The sequence below is a fragment of the Mirounga angustirostris genome, unplaced genomic scaffold, assembly GCF_029215605.1.
Source record: "Mirounga angustirostris isolate CCGP_5_RB_7025 unplaced genomic scaffold, mMirAng1.0.hap1 SCAF_2, whole genome shotgun sequence".
Taxonomy (NCBI): domain Eukaryota; kingdom Metazoa; phylum Chordata; class Mammalia; order Carnivora; family Phocidae; genus Mirounga; species Mirounga angustirostris.
In genome coordinates, this window is record NW_026991710.1 from 157010858 (window position 1) to 157035199 (window position 24342).

Below are 24342 nucleotides of genomic sequence, written 5' to 3' on the forward strand. Positions count from 1 at the left end.
TTACAATATATTACAGTACATTGATTTATTAAACCAACTAATAAGTGTTCTTTAGAGTCCATATTTATCATGCTGATGAAACAAAATTTATTACAGCTCTACAGAAACCATTATATTGCAAATAAAGCAGATACTTTATCAGCCCTTCTATGTTCATGGTTGTCACAAACTAAGGAATGTAATCAAGGACCACCCTAAAGCCAGAGATGTGATGGAGAAAGACAGGAAATTGTGGCTCCCCCTTCTCTCCAGAGAAAGGCTGAGAAGACAAAGTGGACTTTCCTCCTCCAGCCTATTCTGTCTTTTTTCCCCTTCTAACAAATGGATTTTCCATTTGTGCCACCAGGACCTTGTTCTTAGCATGATCAATTTAGACCTGATAAAATATACCTTATAAAAATAACAAAAGTATCCTGTAGGGATAAATGCCAAATGATCAAGCTTGTTTCATAATAAAAAGTAAAAGAAACATGGCTTTTCTGAATCCTGCAAGTATCCTCCAGTTACTTGCTCCATTGCTCTCCTGTTATCTCATATATCTAAATACCTCAAAGATATAACATTAGACTCTCCTCACTTCTCATTTCCCATTCATTCCTCAATCTACTATTCATTAGTTTAACTGCCTCTATTTCATTAAAACTATTCTTGACAGGAACATAAATGGCCTCCTAGTTATCCAATCTGTTGAACACATTTTCCTCATCTTCCTGGTCATCTTGTCTACCTTTAATATTGAACATTTTGTCTTTTAAGAAATTTCTTATCACCTTGGTTGCTAATATCCTATCACTCCTAGTGTTTTATTGTACAGAGCTGTCTTTTTTTCCACCATCCCCTTAAGTTCTGGATGGCAAATATAGTTTCACACCAGGATTCTTAGTGACCAATTGGTAGTGCTTGCCTAAAATACATCGTTGAGAAAGATCCTGAGCCTATCTTAGAGATCACAGTGATAGGGTACTTTATCAGTCAGTGATATCCACCCATGGGGGTATGGGAAAGAAAGGGGTATGGGGTCTTTGCATTCTATTGACAAGTCTTTATTATATGGCTAGTCTTCCTCAGCATATAGACACTTGTGTTCTGCTTATTCTTTCAACTTGTTATATCTGGGTGTATACATCTATATCCTTACTCTATTTAGCTGATTAAAATTCATCATACTGTCTTCAAAATATGTCAGTACCTTGAAATATTTTCCCAAAGTTGCTTTCGTTTTTCTATTCCATCTTACCAGAATACACTAACTCTACATTGTTCTTGCTGTTGCTCTTTATACTCAGCTAACACATGCATGTATGCATGTGTGCATATATAATATAAATATATATATCTAACACTCAGAATCTAGTATATTAGACAATCATTAGCTATTTGTTAAGTGAAAATAGATGATTTACTATAGGAACTTCTCAAAAAACACCCCTTAAATATTTAAAGACAATATTAAGGCAACATATGTAAGAGCTATGCATGTAAAAGTCCAGTTTAATGCCCCTAAAATAATATCAAGCAAACCTTTACCTGGTATCTGGGGTAAATATTAAATTTAATACATCGTTCTTACTTCTTTCTAATAAATTATTATAAAGAAAGCTTATTTTAGCACTTTTAAAAGTTAGTTAACATGTTCTCAAACACATGTTAATGTAAGCCTATCTGATGCCTAAATTTTACCAATTACCTTTTTAAAAAAATGGATAACTGAAGTTTCTCCTTTTTTAAAAAAATGCAACAATGTGTGTCTTTCTTTTAAATTAACGTAGATCTCATTTATTTTGTCTTATTAGGATGGCTAAAATTTTCAGTTAATCTGTCAAAAGAAAATTTATTGACAGTAAAAATAAATGTATCTGATTCTTACTTTTGGAGAAAAAAACTCCAACATTCCTACTGGAGGGGAACTAAAAAAACCTTACTCTCCCTGTAACTCTGTTATTTCTTGTTGCATATCTTTTCCTACTTTCTTGTTAGGTGTATAATCTGAAATATCAGTGGATAATTTTCAGTTCTTGGAGAACTTATTCTACTTCCCATTATGTTGGTTGATTCCTCCTCACGTGATTAGTTTTATCTTGGATTATGAAAATATCTTTATAGGGCATTTTTGACTTGAGCTTTAACAGTTTATCAAGTTTTCAATCAGTTTTTATGTTGAAAGCTTTGCTTGGCATTTCTGTATCTAAAGAAAAATATATCATGCTCCACATCATTGCATGACACAAGTTTAGGATTTCTGCTTTCTCATGCATAATATGTTCCCTGCCCATTGTTACAGACAGACAGAACATTCCCTTTCTCTTTACAGTTTCAGTGGAGAGATATTCTCCAGTTCTCTTTTCAGAGATGGGGCAGCTCTTTATGGCTCTGGGCATTATGCAATATGTTCTATATATTACATGTCACCAAGCCTTTGAATTTTACTTACTACTTTGACAGAGGTTCTCTTCTCATTTTTAGGACTTGGAGATTTCTTGTGTTTTTTTTTTTTTTTTTTCCTGAGCTAAACTATAGTTTGTGCACATATTTTCAATTTTGTATACTTTGTTCATCATTTCCATATATTCATAATAGGGATGAGAATTCTATTTTGTCTTAGTCTGCTATACTGCCAAAGGACCTTATCATCTCTTATATAAATCTGTTTGGGGAAGCTAAAAACAACATTAAGCCCAAATGGACTTCTTATTAAAATACTTTTTTTTCCTCTTTTTTAGGATCACAACTATAGTTTTATAAGCATAAATGAAGAGCAAATGTTCATCTGAAAACTTACCACATTACCATCAGCAACAATGAACAGTTCAACATACTTTTCTTCATGGACATTCTGGAAATTTATGAAAAATTTAATGAAGTGTGGTTAATGTTCCTCATTTTAATGTTTTAAGTTACAATTTTCATGGTAAGAAATGTTAATATTATTGATACGGGAAAGTCAGGTACAGGAGTATAACTAATAATTCCAGGAATTTATCTAAATAAAACCCAATGTATTATTAAAACATGTGCCCCTGTATATCAGATTTTAATAAACCTGAAACAATATTCAATATTTGAATATCCTTCCTTTTTTGTTTAGTCTTTCAGGTAAAATAAGAGTTATATTTATTGCAACATTATTTACAATAGCCAAGATAAGGAAGCAACCTAAGGACCTATCGGTAGATGAAAGGATAAAGAAAATGTAGTACACACACACACACGAATATTATGCAGCCATAAAAAAGGATGGAATCTTGCCATTTGCAACAATATGAGTGGATCTAGAGGGTATTATGCTAAGTGAAATAAGTCAGAATGAGGAAGACAAATAGTATATGACTTCACGCATATGCGGAATCTAAAATTCAAAACAAATAAACAAACAAAAACCAGAATCAGACCTACAAATACAGAGAATAAACTGATGGTTGCAGGGGGAAGAGGGGGTGTAGGGATGGGCAAAATGGGTGAAGGGGAGTGGGAGACCCAGGTGTCCAGTTATGGAACAAATAAGTCATGGAATAAAAGGCACAGCAGAGGAATATAGTCAATGGTATTTAGTAGCATTGTATGGTGAAAGATGGTAGCTACACTTGTGGTGTGTAGCTTGATGTATGGAGATGTTGAATCACTATGTTGTATACCTGAGACTAATGTAACATTGTGTGTTATACTCTAAATAAATAAATAGTTATAAATAAAGAATAATGAATACATTTTTTTAATGTTTAGTTTTTTTTTTTTTTTTTACTTATAAAGTAAATGCTTACTAAGTAAGCTCATATAAAAAAGACTTACCAATAGTGGAGAACAAAACATAGGAATGACTGGCTAGTAGGACTGACTGTACTCCTTCTATTCCTTTCCTGTCTCCCAATCTCTTACTTTACAGTAGCCTCAATTCCAAAGAAATGTATAAAAGTTATACATTTATATTATAGATCTTTTATTTTATAAGTCACCAATTCCAGAAAATTCTGTTTTCAGCTCTCAGTGTTATGCATTGAGATGCATGCATATTATCTGAGTATAAACCAGAGGCATATTGTACAAAGATTTAACTAAGTCATTCTGTGTGTGAACTAACTAATTATGTATCAATTGATTGAGTAAATCAGAAACATCTGTTAGGCACCTAGTAAGTTTCCGACACAATCTGGATCATGGATATGTGAAGAAGATGGGCACTCATGGATCTTAAAGGCTAACACCTACTGGGGATTTGAAGTGATATGAACTAATTGTACAGGAAAGCCTAAAACACAGAGGACTCTCATTGTGCAGTCATCCCACCAGAAATTGAAGTTGCTATTACTTACTTATCTTTAATAATTAATAATTAGAATATTTGGACTGATGAAAGGGGGAGACCCTGACTTGTCATCAACTCCCCCCAACTGAAAAAATGGCAGTGAAGACGAGGGAAGACATTATCTAGGAGAGCTTTCAAGACATTGCAAATTTCATTCTTTCCACCACTTATAGCCCTAATGCTATAAATCTCTATGTACGGTTGTAAATATTCCCTTTCCTTAAAATTTGATGGGACGAATTAAGATTTACTGTAGGGAATGAACATTTTCTTTTTCTTTTTTTTAAAGATTTTATTTATTTATTAGAGAGAGAGGGAGAGCACGAGCACAAGTAGGGGAAGGGACAGAGGGAGAGGGAGAAGCAGACTCCCTGCTGAGCAGGGAGCCTGATGCGGGGCTCCATCCCAGGACTCTGGGACCATAGCCCGAGTTGAAGGCAGATGCTTAACCAACTGAGCCACCCAGGTGCCCTGGGAATGAACATGGTAATAGTAAAAAAAAAAAAAAATGGTAAAAAAAATGTTTGACATTTTAGATTTCAAACAATGAAGAGTAAGACTCAGGTAGCACATACACTTCATTAGTTGGGCTCATCTCTCTGTTTTGAAATGAAAAAGGAAATAAGAGACATTTTTCCTGGCATTAAGATGATTTAAAAATAAAGCACTTACTTCTATTTTGAGGTCTTCCATGATTTTAATATCATCCTTTGAATCATTTGTCCTGGTAAAATTGAGTTCTGTACAAGAATAATTGGCAGCATACTGTATCCTTGGATTATATCTGAACACCAAATGTTGTCCCTCATCTGAATATTTCACTGGTTCAATGAGGTACCTTTGGTCATATACCCTGAAGAATCCCCTACAGAAAATGGAGATGTGATGTATGTTCAAGATGTATTCCATTTTACCTCTATATTTCTCACAATTATTCTTTTGTTCCATTTTATTGACTTCACCTATTTAAGAATGGAAACTATAAGACCAAGGCCTCATGATCATGTATTCAGGTATTCTGAGTGATAAAAAGATGAAGTGACATGTGGCCTTTGAATTAATAATTTTTGTAAGAGTCAACTCATCTAGATTTTCAGAAACTTGACAGTTCAATTCCTACTTTGAAGTCTCAGAGTTATAGCAAACATTTTGTGAATCTTTTATGTCCATCATGCATTAATTGTAGAGTAAATATATGACAGTAAAATAACTATTATCTAGAAATTTTCTCATTAAAGGTGTTCTTATTCTTGAATATATTGGGATCTACTCAAGTAAAGTACACATACATGAAGGTGGAAGTTTCTTGTTCTTCTACCCTTTACCCCACATTTCCTCCTTTACTCTTAAGCCCAAGATCTACAGAGAACTGAAATAGGCTTTACTTCTAACTTTAATTTCTAAAGACTCTAACTCCTGATTATTAAAAATGTGTGAAATGTTGTGTGGTGATTCACAGGACTAGAATCAGGAAGCCTGGTTTTTGGATTGAATTCTATCACCAGCAAATTGTATGCTCAGAGGCAAGTCTCTGATTTCAGTGTCTCTAACATGAGAGAACAGGCTAGAGGATTCCCAGCAGTCTTCTAACTCTGAATCCCTTGATCGTATACTGAAAAACTTGTCTTGCTTAGGGCTGTGCATTAGACATCTTTTTGTCAAAAATGAATGTAACAATGGGCTAGAATGGATATTCATGGTGAAAATATACAGTAGCTTTTTCCCATTAATGTTTCTATTTATAGGGTTGTTAGAAAGATGAGAAGCAAATGTCTCTGAAAATCCATTAAGCAAACTTATAAACAAACTAGATACTTGTGCAATACCTCAGACCATTACATGTGCTGATACTGGCAGCAGAATCGAATTCATGTATGATGGATCCTTGGTAAAAACAGTGATCCTAAAAAAGAGGAAGAGGCAATTGATATAAGTACACATATTCATATTACATAAATATTAACTTATCCATATTTTATGTTCACAATACATCAGCATTTCATTGTCACAAATTGTACACATATTCATGTATTCATTCATTGCATCCTGTCATTTGGAAAATTTTGAAACTCCTTTAGAATCCTTTTAATTGCATGATTACATTTTGTTAAGCAGTATACGGATTCTTCCCTCACAAATTTAGCAGCTCTTAGTTGATGAATCCAGCCTCAGAAATGTGACCTTTTTCCTTATAAATATTTCTCCTTTAATCCATCCTAAAATTTCTACCAAACTACCATTCTTGGGTTGTTATTACAATTTTCCTCCAGTTTCCTATGAAATCATGCCAATGTTTTTGATGATTGCTAAAATTAAGTCTCACTCTCCCACCAGGCCTCCTCAAGCCCTTCTCTCCTGCTGCTGTGCTTCAGTCAAGTTGGTATCCTTGTCACTCCCTACTTGGTGCTCTGCCTACAGTGGTTCTGTCAGGTAATCACCTTTCCCATTATATCCATCTGTTCAACTCCTGCCTATGTGTGGCATGATTCCAGGTGACCTCAGACCCTCACAGGCCAACAACCACCCCTTGCATAAAATAATGTTATTCAGTTTTTTTCCATTTCTATTTTATAAAGATTGCATGATGACTTACATTTCATAGTTGACTCATGCCTTACATAGAGGAAATAAGTTTCAGAAAGTATACTTTTGATAAAAGAGAACAATGTCATCTTTGTTTAGAAGGCAACAGGGTTTTAGAGGGGAGGGGAGAGGGGGGATTGGTTGGTCTGGTGATGGGTATTAAGGAGGGCACATACTGCATGGAGCACTGGGTGTTATACTAAAACAATGGATCATAGATCACCACATCAAAAACTAATGATGTATTGTATGGTGACTAACATAACATAATAAAATTTAAGAAAATAATAATAAAAAAATAAATAAAATTTAAAAAGTGGAAAAAAGTAAAAAAAATAATAAAATGTTAAAAAAATAAGGCTACAGAGGAAAGGGAAGGAAGACTGTAAAAGTAGAACTTGTATCCACTGGAATAATATTAATGATAAATGAACAAAAACTCATTTGGAAATAGGAAAGACCTCAATGTTGGTGCATCAGAAGTCCCAGGCCAGGGAATATGACTCACGTAAGGGTCAATTAGATGTAGGTTTTAAAACTGTTTCATGTCTTTAGGTTTTATCCATTTAGCTTGATGACAGTCTTATCAGGGTGTCTGATACTGCTTTTGTATACTGCTTTGCCCTTCCTCCAGACTTAACACCCTTTTGGGTACATAGAAGTCAGTTTAGTAAAGAAAAATACATTAACAGTCATTGAGTTGCTTGTTAGGCAGTAATCAGCTTCCTTTAGAGTCTGGAGGGTCATGTTTTCTATTCTAGGATAATTCAATGACAGTACTCAATGTAAGATTCATTTCTGACATACATTTTCTGAAGCTTCGTATAAAGCTAAATTGGGTTTCAAAATCACATGAGGAAATTTCAGAAAAGAGAAATAGGAAGGTTCCATAAGATACCATGGTGGAAGGATAGCTGGTGATGGCCTCTCCTCTTGTGGAGTAGTAGGTTTCACTGTAATTTGAGGCTAAGAACTCCCTGGAAAAGATGGCAGAGAGATAGTGAGATTTACTCATTCTATAAAGTTAACAGATAAAACCAATTATGGGGGAGAGAAGTCTCCACGCTATTCTCAAATCTCGGCAAATTCCTCTCATGATAAAAACACATAAGCAAAACTAATCCCACTCACATGAAAAGACATTCTACCCAGATTTCATGGTTTGGTAAACACTAGAAGAGTCTGAAAAAGATTCTGGCAGTTTTAGCCAAGGCAGCAACTTGAGAAGAATCTAGAGAAAACATTAGCCAAGTAAGAATCATATATAAATATATATTGATACAAAATATATTGACGTATATGGCATATATACATACACTACATATATCTTAACATATGTTAACCCAACAGCCATATATTTGGATAAAAGCAATATGTATTAATAATAGTACATTTTGAAAACATGGAAAAGTACAAATGAAATTGTCCTGAACTCTCACCATAGATAGACAACCACTGTTAATATTTTCATGTAATTCTTTATAGTTTTTTTCTCCACACAAGTAAAGGGATGGCATTCTGAGTAATCAGTAATCAGTACTCTCCCACATCTCCTGTATCAAACCCATGGGTATCCTCAGACTAAGAACTAAGATTGTATACCTTGGAGCAAGATGGCGGAGGAGTAGGAGACCTGGATTTCGTCTGGTCCCAGGAATTCAGCTGGATAGGGATCAAACCATTCTAAACACCTATGAACTCAACAGGAGATCGAAGAAAAGAAGAGCAGCAACTCTACGAACAGAAAAGCGACCACTTTCTGGAAGGTAGGACATGCAGAGAAGTGAATCTGAGGAGATATTCAGGAGGATAGACGGCGGGGGAGGGGTCCTCCCTCAGCCGCTTCTGGCAAGTGATAGAGCAGCAGAGCACAAAATCGGAACTTTTAGAAGTTGGCTCCACTGAGGGACGTCGCTCCAGTGGCTAAGCAGGGGGTGGAATCCTTGAGGGACAGTGTGGTCTCAGGACGCTTGGGGTCACAGGAAGACTAGGGGTGCCTGAGTGCAGCAGAACTCCCAGGTATCGGAGCAGGGAAGCCGGCTGCAGAGACAGAGCCAAGGCGCGGGCTCTCAGCTCGGGGTTGTCATAAACCATGATCCGAGGCACAGTCGGGCCACTGTTCTTCCTGCAGGAACCCAACAAGCGGGAGATCTGGGGAGACTCCCCTTCCACCCCTAGGAGGGGTGGCATGGGAGTGCACCACAGGGATCTTCTGGGTTTGGAGACTCCACACCGAGTCGGGTGCCAGAGATAGAAATGCTGGGTCACAGGCTGGGTGAGCACGGAGTGTGGTCGGAGACCGAGGAGACAGGAGTGATTGCTTTTCTCTGGGGCTCACTGAGGAGCAGGACACCAAGTTTTCAGCTCCACCGGCAGAGATTGGGAGGCCGCCGTTTTCACTCTTGTCCTCCAAAGCTGTGCAGAAAACTTGCAGGGAACAAAATCTCTGGAGAGCAAATCCCAGCAGATTACTTAGCCCAGACTGGCAAGGGCGGGGCCATTCCACCTCTGGCAAAGACATTTGGGAACCACGGCAACAAGTCCCTCCCCCAGAAGATCAGCAAGAACAGTGAGCCAAGACCAAGTTTACTGATCAATGAGATTGGCAGAACTCCAGCACTAGGGAAATACTGCACATAGAATTCATGGCTTTTTCCCCATGATTCTTTAGTCTTTCAAAGTTAATTTTTTTTAACTTTCTTTTTCCTTTTTTTTTTGAATTTTTCTTTTTCCCTTTTTCAACCAACACTTTATCAATCTCTTTTTTAAAAAATCTTTTTTATTTTTCATTTTTAGAGTCATATTCTATCCCTTCATAGTAGTTACCCTTATTTTTGGTATATATATATATATATATATAAGTTGTTCTCGCCTTAAAATTTTGAGATATGGTTTCTTCTAACAGATCAAAATATACCCTAAATCTCTAGTATATGGCTTTGTTCTAGTCTCCTGCGTGATCACATTCTCTCCTTTTTTTAAAAAAAATCCTCTTCTTTCTTTTTTCAACCAATTTCTTATCAATTCCATTTATAAAATCTTTTATAATTTTCATCTTTACAGTCATATTCCATCCCTTCATCGCATTAACCCTTATTTTTGTACATATATAAGTTTTTCTTCCTTTAAAATTTTGGGAGGCACTTTCTTCTAACAGACCAAAATACACCCAAAATGTAGTATGTGGCACTGATCTATGCACCAGCCTGATCATATCTGATCATATTCTGTTTTTTTCTTGTTTTGTTTTTGTTTGTTTTTAGCTTTTTCTTTTTCTTTTTTTCTTTTTTCTTTCTTTCCCTTTTTTCCCCCCTGGTTTCAGGTATTTTCTGATTTGTTTAGTGTATATTTTCTGGGGTTGTTGTTACCCTGTTAGCATTTTGTTCTCTCATTCATCTACTCTCCTCTCGAAAAGGATGGAAAAAAATCACATCAACAAAAAGAATAAGAGGCAGTACCGACTGCCAGGGAGCTAATCAGTATGGACATTAGTAAGATGTTGGAACTAGAGTTCAGAATGATGATTTTAAAGATACTAGCTGGGCTTGAAAAAAGCATGGAAGTTATTAGAGAAACCCTTTCTAAAGAAATAAAAGAACTAAAATCTAACCAAGTCAAAATCAAAAAGGCTATTAGTGAGATGCAATAAAAAATGGAGGCTCTAACTGCTAGGATAAATGAGGCAGAAGAGAGAATCAGACCAAATGATGGAAAATAAAGAAGCTGAGAAAAAGAGAGATAAACAACTACTGGATCACAAGGGCAGAATTTGAGAGATAAGTGATACCATAAGATGAAACATTAGAATAATTGGGATCCCAGAAGAAGAAAGAAAGAGAGGGGCAGAAGGTATATTGGAGCAAATTATAACAGAGAACTTCCCTAATTTGGGGAAAGAAACAGGCATCAAAATCCAGGAGGCACAGAGACCCCCTCTCAAAATCAATAAAAATAGGTCAACACCCCAACATCTAATAGTAAAACTTACGAGTCTCATAGACAAAGAGAAAATCCTGAGAGCAGCTCGGGAGAAGAGATATGTAACCTACAAGGGTAGAAACATTAGACTGGCAAAAGACCTAGCCACAGAGACCTGGCAGGCCAGAAAGGACTGGCAGGATATCTTCAGAGCACTAAATGAGAAAAATATGCAGCCAAGAATACTATATCCAGCTAGGCTGTCATTGAAAATTGAAGGAGAGATAAAAAGCTTCCAGGACAAACAAAAACTAAAGGAATTTGCAAACACAAAACTAGCCCTACAAGAAATATTGAAAGGGGTCCTCTAAGCAAAGAGAGAGCCTCAAAGTAACATAGACCAGAAAGAAATACAGACAATATACAGTAACAGTCACTTTACAGGCAATACAGTGGCACTAAATTCCTATCTTTCAATAGTTACCCTGAATGTAAATGGGCTAAATGCCCCAATCAAAAGACACAGGCTATCAGATTAGATAAAAACACAAGACCCATCGATATGCTCTCTGCAAGAGACTCATTTTAGACCCAGAGACACCCCCAGATTGAAAGTGAGGGGGTGGAAAACACTTTCCCATGCTAATGGACACCAAAAGAAAGCTGAGGTGGCAATCCTTATATCAGACAAATTAGATTTTAAACCAAAGGCTGTAATAAGAGATGAGGAAAGACACTATATCCTACTTAAAGGGTCTATCCAACAAGAAGATCTAACAATTGTAAATATCTATGCCCCTAACATGGGAGCGGCCAGTTATATAAGCCAATTAATAACAAAAGCAAGGAAACACAACAACAACAATACAATAATAGTGGGAGACTTTAAAGCCCCCTCACTGAAATGGACAGATCATCTAAGCAAAAGATCTACAAGGATATAAAGACTTTATTTTATTTTATTTTATTTTAAATTTTACTATGTTATGTTAGTCACCATACAATACATCATTGGTTTTTGATCCATGATCCATTGTTTTAGTATAACACCCAGTGCTCCATGCAGTATGTGCTCTCCTTAATACCCATCACCGGGCTAACCAATCCCCCCTCCTCCCTCCCCTCTAAAACCCTGTTTGTTTCTCAGAGTCCATAGTCTCTCATGGTTCATCTCTCCCTCCAATTCCCCCACCCCCATTTTTCCCTTCCTTCTCCTAATGTCCTCCATGCTAGTCCTTATGTTCCACAAATAAGTGAAACCATATGATAATTGACTTTCTCTGCTTGACTTATTTCACTTAGCATAATCTCCTCCAGTCCCATCCATGTTGATGTAAAAGTTGGGTATTCATCCTTTCTGATGGCTGAATAATACTCCATTGTATACATGGACCACATCTTCTTTATCCATTCATCTGTTGAAGGGCATCTCGGCTCTTTCCACACTTTGGCTATTGTGGACATTGCTGCTATGAACATTGGGGTGCATATGGCCCTTCTTTTCACTACATCTGTGTCTTTGGGGTAAATACCCAGTAGTGCAGTTGCTGGGTCATAGGGTAGCTCTATTTTTAAATTTTTGAGGAACCTGTACACTGTTTTCCAAAGTGGCTGTACCAATTTGTATTCCCACCAACAGTGTAAGAGGGTTCCCCTTTCTCCACAACCCCTCCAACATTTGTTGTTTCTTTCCCTGTCCATTTTTGCCATTCTAACTGGTGTAAGGTGGTATCTCCCTGTGGTTTTGATTTGGATTTCCCTGATGGCTAATGATGATGCACATTTTTTCATGTGTCTGTTAGCCATTTGTATGTCTTCTTCAGAGAAGTGTCTTTTCATATCTTCTGCCCACTTTTTGACTTGATTATTTGTTTTTTGGGTGTTGAGTTTGAGAAGTTCTTTATAGATCTTGGATACCAGCCCTTTATCTGTAGTGTCATTTGCAAATATCTTCTCCCATTCTGTGGGTTACCTCTTTGTTTTGTTGACTGTTTCCTTTGCTGTGCAGAAGCTTTTTATCTTGACGAAGTCCCAAAAGTTCATTTTTGCTTTTGTTTCACTAGCTTTTGGAGATGTATCTTGAAAGAAGTTGCTGTGGGCGATGTCAAAGAGGTTACTGCCTATGTTCTGCTCTAGGATTTTGATGTATTCCTGTCTCACATTGAGGTCTTTCATCCACTTTGAGTTTATCTTTGTGAATGGTGTTAGAGAATGGTCGAGTTTCATTCTTCTGCATGTGGCTGTCCAATTGTCCCAGCCCCATTTATTGAATGTCTTTTTTCCATTGCATGTTTTTTCCTGCTTTGTCAAAGATTATTTGACCATAGAATTGAGGGTCCATATCTGGGTTCTCTATTCTGTTCCATTGGTCCATATGTCTGTTTTTGTGCCAGTACCATGCTGTCTTGGTGATCATTGCTTTGTAATATAGCTTGAAATCAGGCAACGTGATGCCCCCAGCTTTGTTTTTCTTTTTCAACCTTTCCTTGGCGATTTGGGGTCTTTTCTGATTCCATACAAATTTTAGGATTGTTTATTCCAGCACTTTGAAAAATGTCATTGGAATTTTGATCAGGATGGCATTAAAGGTATAGATTGCTCTGGGTAGCATAGACATTTTAACAATGTTTATTCTTTCGATCCATGAGCATGGAATATTTTTCCATCTTTTTGTGTCTTCTTCAATTTATTTCATGAGTGTTTTGTAGTTCCTAGAGTATAGATCCTTTACCTCTTGGTTAGGTTTATTCCGAGGTATCTTATGGTTTTTGGTGCTATTGTAAATGGAATCGTTTCTCTAATTTCTCTTTCTACAGTTGCATTGTTAGTGTATAAGAAAGCAACTGATTTCTGTGCATTGATTTTGTATCCTGCCACATTACTGAATTGCTGTATGAGTTCTAGTAATTTGGGGGTGGAGTCTTTTGGGTTTTCCACGTAAAGTATCATGTCGCCTGTGAAAAGAGAGAGTTTGACTTCTTCTTTGCCAATTTGAATACCTTTTATTTCTTTTTGTTGTCTGATTGCTGTTGCTAGGACTTTTAGTACTATGTTGAACAATAGTGGTGAGAGTGGGCATCCTTGATGTGTTCCTGATGTTAAGGGAAAGGCTCTCAGCTTTTCCCCATTAAGGATGATATTCGCTGTGGGTTTTTCATAGATGGATTTTATGAACTTGAGGAATGTTCCCTCTATCCTTATACTCTGAAGAGTTTTAATCAGGAAAGGATGTTGCATTTTCTCGAATGCTTTTTCTTCATCAATTGAGAGGACCATATGGTTCTTCTCCTTCCTCTTATTAATGTGTTCTATCACATTGATTGATTTGTGAATGTTGAACCACCCTTGCATCCCATGGATAAATCCCACTTGGTCATGGTGGATGATCCTTTTAATGTATTGTTGGATCCCATTAGCTAGGATTTTGTTGAGAATTTTGGAATCCATATTCATCAGGGATATCCATCTGAAATTCTCCTTTTTGATGGGGTCTTTGCCTGGTTTGGAGATTAAGGTAATCCTGGCCTCATAGAATGAGTTTGGAAGTTTTCCTTCTGTTTCTATTTTTTGAAACAGCTTCAGTAGAATAGGTATTATTTCTTCTTTGAATGTTTGGTAGAATTCTCCAGGGAATCCATCAGGCCCTGGACTCTTGTTTTTTGGGAGGTTTTTGATCACTGCTTCAATCTCATTACTGGTTATTGGCGTATTCAGGTTGTTAATTTCTTCCTGTTTTGGCAGCTTATAGGTTTCCAGGAAGGCCTCCATTTCATCCAGATTGCTCAGTTTATTGGCATATAGTTGTTGATAATAATTTCTAAGAATTGTTTCTATTTCCCCTGGTGTTAGTCGTGATCTCTCCCCTTCCATTCATAATTTTATTAATTTGGGTCCTTTCTCTTTTCTTTTGGATAAGTCTGGCCAGTGGTTTATCGATCTTATTAATTCTTTCAAAGACCAACTTCTAGTTTTGCTGATCTGATCTACTGTGTTTCTGGTTACTAATTCATTGATTTCTGCTCTAATTCTAATTATTTCTCTTCTAATGCATGCCAGCATTTGGTGATGTAATTATTTTTTTTAGTTTTAGCCATTCTGATTAAATTAAATGATATTTCATTGCAGTTTAATTTGCATTTCTTGAATGATTAATGATGCCATACATCTTTTCAAGTGCTTACTTGTCATCTGCATATTCTCTTTGGTGAGATGTATCTTTTGCCTATTTTCCAGTTGAATTGTTTGCTTTATTATGGTTGAGTTTTGAGAACTCTTTATTTTCCAGACTAGTGTCCCTTGTTGGTTGTGGTTTGCAAATGTCTCCTTCCTATCTGCAGCTTGTCTTTCACCCTCATAACAGGACTTTTGTATAGTAAGCACTTTCAATTTTAATGAAGTTCAGTTTATTAACTTTATCTTTTATTATTCATGATCTGCTGTGAAGTCTAAGAATTTTTTGCCTTAGCCCTAGATCCTGAAGATATTGTTTTATCTAAAAGTATTATAGTTTTGCATTCTATGTTGAAACCCATGATCTATTTTGAGTTATTTTTCATATAAATTTGGCATAAGCTTTGAGATTTAGGTTGAGGTTGTTTCTTTGTTTCTTTTGCTCTTTCTTCCTATTTTTTATTTTTTGCTATGGAAATACAATAGTTTCAGCACCATTTGGTAAGGAGACTATATGATACTTTCTTCATTGATTTGCTTTACAAACTGACAAAAGTCAGTTGGCTCTACTTGTGTGGAGCTATTTCTGAGTTTTCTCTTTGACTCCATTAATCTATGTGTCTATTTGCCTGACAGTATGACTCTGTATCTACATAATACGTCTTGAAGTGAGTACTCCTGTTTTGTTTTGTTTTTTTTTTTCAGTTACTCTAGTTTCTTTGTCTTTCCCTATAAATATTGGAATAATCCTGTCTATATTTATAAAAAAAATCTTACAGTAATTTTGATAGGAATTTTGATAACCCTGTATATCAACTGGAGAATCAGCATCTTTACCACATTGAGTCTTCTACTTCTAGTACATTAACACAAAATAAGATCCCATCTATTTATATCTTTTTGATGATTTTCATCAGAATTTTGTAGTTTTCAGTGAACAAGCTTTGTATATATTTCTCAGATTTGTAACTGACTGTTTTATTTCTTTTTGAACAACTGCAAGTGGTACTGTATTTTAAACTTCAGTTTCCACATATTCATTGTTACGGTATAGAAATACAATTGATTTTTTTATGCTGATATATTGTGACCTTGCTGAACCCATATATTCCTTCTAGGAGGTGTTTTTGTTTGTTTGCTTGTTAGCTTGTTTGTTAGATTCCATAGAATTTTCTATGCAAACCACTATTGTGTCATCTGCAAATAAGGACTTTTTTCTTCTTCTACCTTTCCAATCTATATGCCTTTCATTTCCTTTTCTTCCTGAGTTGCACTGACTAGACCTTCTGGGAAAATGTTGAATAGCTGTGGTGAGAGTGCACATATTTGCTTGATTCCAGATTTTAGGAGGAAAACATTCAGTCTTTCACCAGTAAGTATGATGTTTGCTGTAGGGTTTTGTAAATACTCTTTATCAAGTCAAGGACATTCCCCTATGGTCCCAATTTTCTAAAATTTTTAATCATAAATGAGTGTTGAATTTTATCAAAAGTTTTTTTCTGCATCAATCAATATGATCATGTGATTTTTTTCTTTACATTGTTAATATGGTAAATTACAGTGATTAATTTTAGAATATTGAAACAGTCTTGTATTGAAAAAAAAATTTGCTTATGATGTATAACTCCTGTGCATTGTTGGATTATATTTGCTAACATTTTGTGAAGAAGTTTTGCATCTACATTCACAATGGATATCTGTCTGTAGTTCAATTTTGTTTATACTACCTTTGGTTTAGGTGTCAGAGTAATGTTGGCTTCATAGAATGAGAAGGGAAGTGTTCCCTCTTCTATTTTCTGGAAGACATTGTATAAACAGCATTTTTCATCCACTGTGACATTCTCTCTTAATTGAAATATTCAGACCATTTAGATTTAAAGTAATTATTAATATATTAAGACTTAAGTCTGCTATTTTATTTTTTGTTCCTGTTTCTTCTTTTTCATGTTTCAGTTTCCTTTTCCTTCCTTCTTGTGTGTTGCTTAAATATATTCCCAAATTCCATTTTGATTTATCTATAGCATTTTTCAGTGTACTTCTCTGTATAGATTTCTTAGTGGTTGTTCTAGGTAATATATTTCATACATATGTATGTATATATAAAATCAACTATGGTGAGTCTTGGAATGGGATTGTTTGAGTTTATCCTGTTTTGAATTTGTTCAGCTTCTTGAATTGTTCAGCTTCTTTAGGTGTTTGGTATTTTCCTTGTCAAATTTGGAAATTTTCAGTATTAAAATATTCATTAAATACTTTTTCAGCTCCATACTCTCTCCTCTCCTTCTGGGTCTCTAATGGCATCAATTTTATATCTTTTATTTTATTCCCACATATTCCTGAGAGTGTCTTTTTTTCCAGAAAAATTTCTTTCGTTATTCAGATTGTGTAATTTCTATTATTCTATTTGCACTGATTATTTCTACTCTCTTCTCCATTCTGATCTTAAGTCCATCTATTGAGAGTTTTATTTTTTCTATGTATTTTGCTTTCCAGTTCTAAAATTTCCTTTAGATTCTTATTTATATCTTGTATTTTCTTTTTTTCTGAAATTTTCTATTCATTTCCTGAGACATTCTATTTTTTTTCATTTGTTTCAAGCATGTTTGTAATTGTTCATTGAAGTATTTTTATGATGGCTGCTTTAAAATTTTGTCAGATAATTCAAACATCTGTTTCATTTTGGTGTTGGCAGCTACTAATTTTCTTTACTCTTTTAGATTGAAATATTTCTGACTTTTGCTTTGACAAATGATTTTCAGTTAAAACTTGGGTATTATGATATTATATTATAACCCCCTAGATCTTATTTAAATCTTGTGTTTTCATAGATCTCCTCTGATACAATTTTATTGTGGGACACCTCATTACTGTCAAGTAGGAATGGAAATCCAGGGTCTCTACTTGTCCTACATGAGTTCCTTGCTATTGCTTGGTTAGGGTCAAAATTCTGTATTTTCACTCCTGCTGAAATCATACTGATTAAGAAAGGGAGGGATATTTCATCCATGCCTTCATGTGGCTTCCATTGATACTGTGAGGGATGTTCTTGCTAATTCTCCACTGGGCCTCTTCTCACATTAACCCAGCAGGAAAGGTGAGAAATACCTTATTTTGCTGGATGGGAATGGTATCCAGGCTCCACAAATAATCTTCAGTCACACTACAGTGGGGAGAATGGGTCTTCATTACCCCTGGGCCAAGATGAAAGTCTTGGTTCCCCATTTAGCCATCTCTGATATCACACACAGGAGAGGAAAGGGTGGTTGGAGTGTGTTTTATATATTTGTGGAGCCTGACAAGGGTGGAAGTTAAGTCTCTTGATCCTGCCTTTTCTGGCTGGGATGGGAGTGGGGACACTGTTCTCTGTGTGTGTGCTAGAGTAAAAGAGTTATTGTATAAAAACTTTCTGTCTTTCTAAGCTGCTTCTTTCTTTTTTAGCCCTTTGGCTAAATAGAACATGATTTTTGTAGGTTTTTAGTTTGGTTGTTTGTTTATTGTATGTGCTCATGGGCATTTCCAGGTTGCTGATTTCTCTAGTATCTAGTCTGGGATATATGAAGCAAAAGACAACCCAAGAAACTCACCACTGTGTCTGTCATTCCTTGGGTAACAAAGTCCTTGGCTGATCTACCTTTCTCTCTACATCTGTCAGTCTTCTTATATTTGCTTTATATATGTAATGCCCAGAAGTTTTAGTTATACTTAGTGGAAGGAATAGAGAAAAATATGTCTTCTCCATTTCTCTGGAAGTGAAAATTCATAGCCTCGTTTTCTTTTATAAATCAAGATACATCAACTTTAAGAAATTTTATTGAACATTATATCATTTGGAATTCCATACTTTCATATGACCTAATATCCTTATGCTGTGTTAATAGACAACCACAAGTTACGCTTACTGTTATTTTAAATCTCATAATACATACACATTTCATAATCATAACACATTTATCATCACATAATATTTTTGCCATTGGTAGGATCCTTTCAATCTAAGTTCTAACCATGAAGATGAATGGACACCAGTGGTTAACTCAAATTAAAAACTGAAACATAATATATGATCAAAAAAAAATAATGTTCAACTAGCCATAATAAATGATTTAGAACAGAAAAATCATAAAGGTATAGTTTAAAAAGTGTTGTTTTGTCATGGTACTCCTGATCTAAGAGGGACTTAACACTTTACTGACTACTTGGATGATGTAGGACCAAACATACCAAAGGATTTTAAAAAATTAGAGGGTAATAGTTGTTCTAACCCACAGAGTTCAGAATATCTCAGAATTAGATATATAGATAAGTAACAAACTATTTGTAAAGTTCTTGAACCTAACATTATTTCTTTTACCCCTTTGAACTATCCCTGGCCACTTTTTGGTCCCATTCCCAACATAATAAACTTATAGAACTTCAAAAACCAGTTCAAAACACACTTCCTAACACCAGATGGACTTTGAAATTCCTTCCATACGTGTATTTCACACCTCCAAAATCTCCATTTTCATGATCACTAGATTCTTATTCTATATTATAGAGGTCAAGAAACTTTCTGTAAATATCAAAATGATAAACATTTTGGGCTATGTGGGCCACATATGATTTTTGTTCCATGTTCCTTGATTAGTTTTTATTTTGTTTTCATTCCAAATATTTTAAATTTTAAAAATTATTCTTAGCTCAAGGGCCATACATAGAATATAGACCCAGCTTGGTCCACCAGCTTTTATGTGCCTTGCCCTAATATGTTATCATGTCTATGAGGCTAGCTGTGAACTACTTTTAAAAAGGGACTGATTTCCTTTTTAGTTGTGTCTTTTTGGTTCCCAAGACCATATTTGGCATATTAATGTGTTCAATAAACAAGTGGTGCTAAGAATAAAATAACTGAATTGAAATTTGAGCTTGAGCTGCCACCCAAAAGACAGAGTTTGCATTTTGAGTTCAACAAAGTTAATTCCCTGATAAAATAAAAGTATCAAACATCTCCAGAGGAACAACAGGATCTAAAGTCCCTACCACATTTCATTCAAATTGTTCAATACACAATCTAAATTTACTAGACATATGAAGAAACAGGAAAATTTAAACTATTGTCAAGAAATAAGACAACCAATGAAGATCTACCTCAAGATAATCTGGAGGATGAAATTATAGATGAAGTTTTAAAGCAGGTATTATAACTATTCTCAACAAAGTAAAAGAAAATGTGCTTGCAATGCATGAAAAGATGTGAACTGTCAGCATAAAAAATGGAAATTACTTTTTAAAAAGCAAATATAAAACATTTTATAATTGAAAATACCATGAATAAAAAGTTTCATTGTATGGGCATAAAATAAGAATGGAATTGATAAAGGAAAGAGGTAATAAACTTGATGATAGATCAATAGAAATTACCCAAACTAAAGAGAAAAAAAAAAAAAAAAAAGAACAGAGCCTGGGAGGGTGCTCTCAGCTTGTTTTGCCATAAACCATGAACCGAGCACTATTGGGTGACCCTGTCTGTTCAGGGCCTTGCAAAGGACAGAAACATGACAACCCTCCACCTTCTCCTGGGGAGGATTGGTGCAGGCATGCACTGCAGGAATCTGCAGAGTTTGGCACACACAAAAGTAAAAACTGCTTATCCCTGAAGATTTACTGAAGAGAGGGGGCTGTGATCTTTCAGCTCCAGGGCTGGAGATTGGGCATGGCCATTTTTATTTTCATACTCTAAAGAGGTGGGGAAAGTCTTCAGGGAACAAAAGCCACGTAGAGCAACCAGAAGCAGCTTACACTGAGCCCGGCCCCCTAGCAAGGGGTGGTGCAACTCTGCCAAGGCAAAGACACTTGAGAATCAGCACAGCCAGCCCCTCCCCCAGACCAGCTAGAGCAACAGGTGAATGCCAAGTTTAAGGAGCACACAGGACTGAAAAACTCCAGTGCTAAGGGAGAAGATTATATAGAATTTGAGGTTTTTTCTCATGATTTGTTTATCTTTCAGTTTAAAATTTTCCTTTCCTTTTTTTTCTTTTTAAACTAGTTTCTTATTTTATCAATGCCTTATTTTTAAGTCTTTTTTATCTTTCATTTTTACATTTACATTTTATAGATATATTCTTCATTTTTGGCTTCCTTTCACTGTATTCAATTTTATTTTTGTAAACATATAAGTTTTTTGCTTTCTTCAGAATTTTGGAATTTAGTGTCTTCTAACAGACCAAAATAAACTCAGAACCAAGAGGATCACTCTGTTTTGTCCACCTGGAAGATTATATTATCTCCTTACCTCCCCCTTTTTTTCTTTTTTACTTTTTCCTTTCTTTTTTTGTTTCTGACCTTTTTGGGTTTGTCTAGCGTGTATTTTGCTTGGGTTGTGGTTAATATTTTTGATAGAGTTCTCTCGTTCATCCATTCTTCTCTGGGCAAAATGACTAGAAGGAGGAATTCACAACAAAAGAAAGAACCAGAGATAATACTCTGCAACAGATCTAATTGATATGGATATAAGTAAAATGTCAGAGCTGGAATTCAGGATAATGATTATAAAGTTACTAGCTGGGCTTGAAAAAAAGCATAAAAATACTAGAAAAATCTCTTAGTGCAGAAATAAAATCTAATCAGGCCAAAATTAAAGATACTTTAACTGAGTTTCAGTCTAAATTGGATGTTCTAACAGTGAGGGTAAATGAGGCAGAAGAGAGAGTCAGTGACATAGAAGACAAGTTGATGGAAAGGAAGGAAGCTGAGAAAAAGAGAGAAAAACAAATAATGGACCATGAAGGGAGGCTCAATAAATCAGCGATATCATAAAGTGAAACAATATTAGAATTATTGGGGTCGGGGAAATCGGAGGGGGAGATGAACCATGAAAGACTATGGACTCTGAGAAACAAATTGAGGGTTCTAGAGGGGAGGGGGGGGTGGGGGGATGGGTTAGCCTGGTGATGGGTATTAAAGAGGGCACATTCTGCATGGAGCACTGGGTGTTATATGCAAACAATGAATCATAGAGCACTACATCAAAAACTACTGATGTGGGTGCCTGGGTGGCTCAGTTGGTTAAGTGACTGCCTTCAGCTCAGGTCATGATCCTGGAGTCCCAGGATTGAGTCCCGCATCGGGCTCCCTGCTCAGCAGGGAGTCTGCTTCTCCCTCTGACCCTCCCCCCTCTCATGTGCTCTCTCTCTCTCATTCTCTCTCTCTCTCTCTCAAATAAATAAATAAAATCTTAAAAAAAAAAAACTACTGATGTAATGTATGGTGATTAACATAACATAAAAAAAAAGAATTATTGGGGTCCCAGAAGAAGAGGAAAAAGAGGAACAGAAGATATATTTGACCAAATCATAGATGAGAACTTCCCTAATCTGGGGAAGGAAACAGGCATTCAAGTCCAAGAGGTAGAGAGAACCCCCCTCAAATAGATCAACTCCCCTCAATAAAAATAGATCAACATCCCAACATGTAATAGTGAAGCTTGCAAATTTCAGAGATAAAGAGAAAATCATGAAAGCAGCTTGAGACAAGAGGTTTTTAACCAACGGGGGTAGGAACATAGACTGACAGCAGAGGCCCAGCAGGCCAGAAAGGGCTGACATGATGTATTCAGGGTACTAAATGAGAAAAACATGCAGCCAAGAATACTTTATCCAGAAAGGTGGTCATTCAGAATGGAAGGAGAGCTAAAGAGCTTCCAGGACAAACACAAACTAAAAGAAATTATGATCACTAAACTAGCCCTGCAAGAAATATTAAAGGGGATCCTGTAAGTGAAAAGAGAGTCCCGATATAACATAGACCAGAAAGAAACAGAGACAATCTACAGAACAGGGACTTTACAGGTAATACAATGGCACTAAATTCATATCTTTCAATAGTTACTCTGAATGTAAATGGGCTAAATGTTCCAATCAAAAGACACAGGTTATAAAATTGGATAAAAAAGCAAGACCCATCCATATGCTGCCTATAAAAGTCTCATTTTAGACACCTCCAGATTGAAAGTTAGGGGATAGAGAACAATTTGTCATGCTAATAGACAAAAAAATAAAGCTGGGGTAGCAATCCTCATATCAGAAAAATTAGATTCTAAACCAAAGACTATCGTAAGGGATGAAGAGGGACACTATATCATTCTTAAAGATTTATCCAACAAGAAGATCTAACAATTATAAATATTTATGTTCCTAACTTGGGAGCAGCCAATTATATAAACCAATTAATAACAAAATTAAAGAAACACATTGGTAATAATACAATACTAGTAGGGCACTTTAACACCCCACTCACAGCAATGGGCAGATCATCTAAGCAGATGATCAACAAGGAAACAAGGGCTTTGAATGATACACTGGGTGGGATGAACGTTACAGAGCATTCCACCTAAAGATAAGGACACACATTCCTCTTGAGTGCACATGGAACATTCTCTAGAATAGATCACATACTGGGTCACAAATCAGGGCTCAACAGGTACCAAAAGATTGGAATCATTCCCTGCATATTTTCAGACCACAATGCTTTGAAAGTAGAACTCAATCACAAGAGGAAATTTGGAAGGAACTCAAACACATGGAGGTTAAAGAGTATCCTACTAAAGAATGAATGGTCAACTAGGAAATTAAAAAAAAGAATTAAAAAAAATTCATGGAAACAAATGAAAATGAAAACACAACTGTTCAAAACTTTTGGGATACAGCAAAGGTGGTCCTAAAATGGAAGTACATAGCAATACAAGCCTTTCTCAAAAAAAATTAGAAAAGTCTCAAATACACAAGCTAATCTTACACCTAAAGGAGCTGGAGAAAGAACAGCAAATAAAGCCTAAACCAAGCAGGAAAAGAGAAATCATAAAGATTAGAGCAGAAATCAATGAAATAGAAACCAAAAGAAGAGTAGAAGAGATCAAAGAAACTAGAAGCTGGTTCTTTGAAAGAATTAATAAGATAGATAAACCCCTAGCCAGACTTATCAAAAAGAAAAGAGAAAGGACCCAATTAATAAAATCATGAAGGAAAGAAGAGAGATCATGATCAACATCAAGGAAATACAAACAATTTTAAGCACATGTTATGAGCAACTATATGCCAACAAATTAGGCAATCTGGAAGAAATGGATGCATGCCTGGAAAGTTAAAAACTACCAAAACTGAAACAGGAAGAAATAGAAAATGTGAACAGACCCATAACCAGCAAGGAAATTGAAGCAGTAATCAAAAATCTCCCAACAAACAAGAGTTCAGGGCCAGATGGCTTCCCAGGGGAATTCTACCAAATATTTAAAAAATTAATACCTATTCTTCAGAAGCTGTTTCAAAAAATAGAAATGGAAGAAAAAGTTCTAAACTCATTATATGAGGCCAGCATTACCTTGATCCCAAAACCAG

The 24342-nt window shown here is 35.7% G+C and overlaps 1 protein-coding gene across 1 annotated transcript in view; it reads right to left on the reverse strand.

Moving 5' to 3' along the window:
- ADAM7 (ADAM metallopeptidase domain 7) overlaps nucleotides 1-24342 on the reverse strand; it is a 156817-nt gene that overhangs the window by 114141 nt on the left and 18334 nt on the right. Inside the window, exons 4-7 of the mRNA XM_045879544.1 lie at nucleotides 7782-7860; nucleotides 6127-6203; nucleotides 4973-5165; nucleotides 2780-2833 (exon numbers count right to left, since the gene is read on the reverse strand). Coding sequence (XP_045735500.1) covers nucleotides 2780-2833; nucleotides 4973-5165; nucleotides 6127-6203; nucleotides 7782-7860 — 403 coding nt within the window. The remainder of the gene's footprint in view (nucleotides 1-2779; nucleotides 2834-4972; nucleotides 5166-6126; nucleotides 6204-7781; nucleotides 7861-24342) is intronic.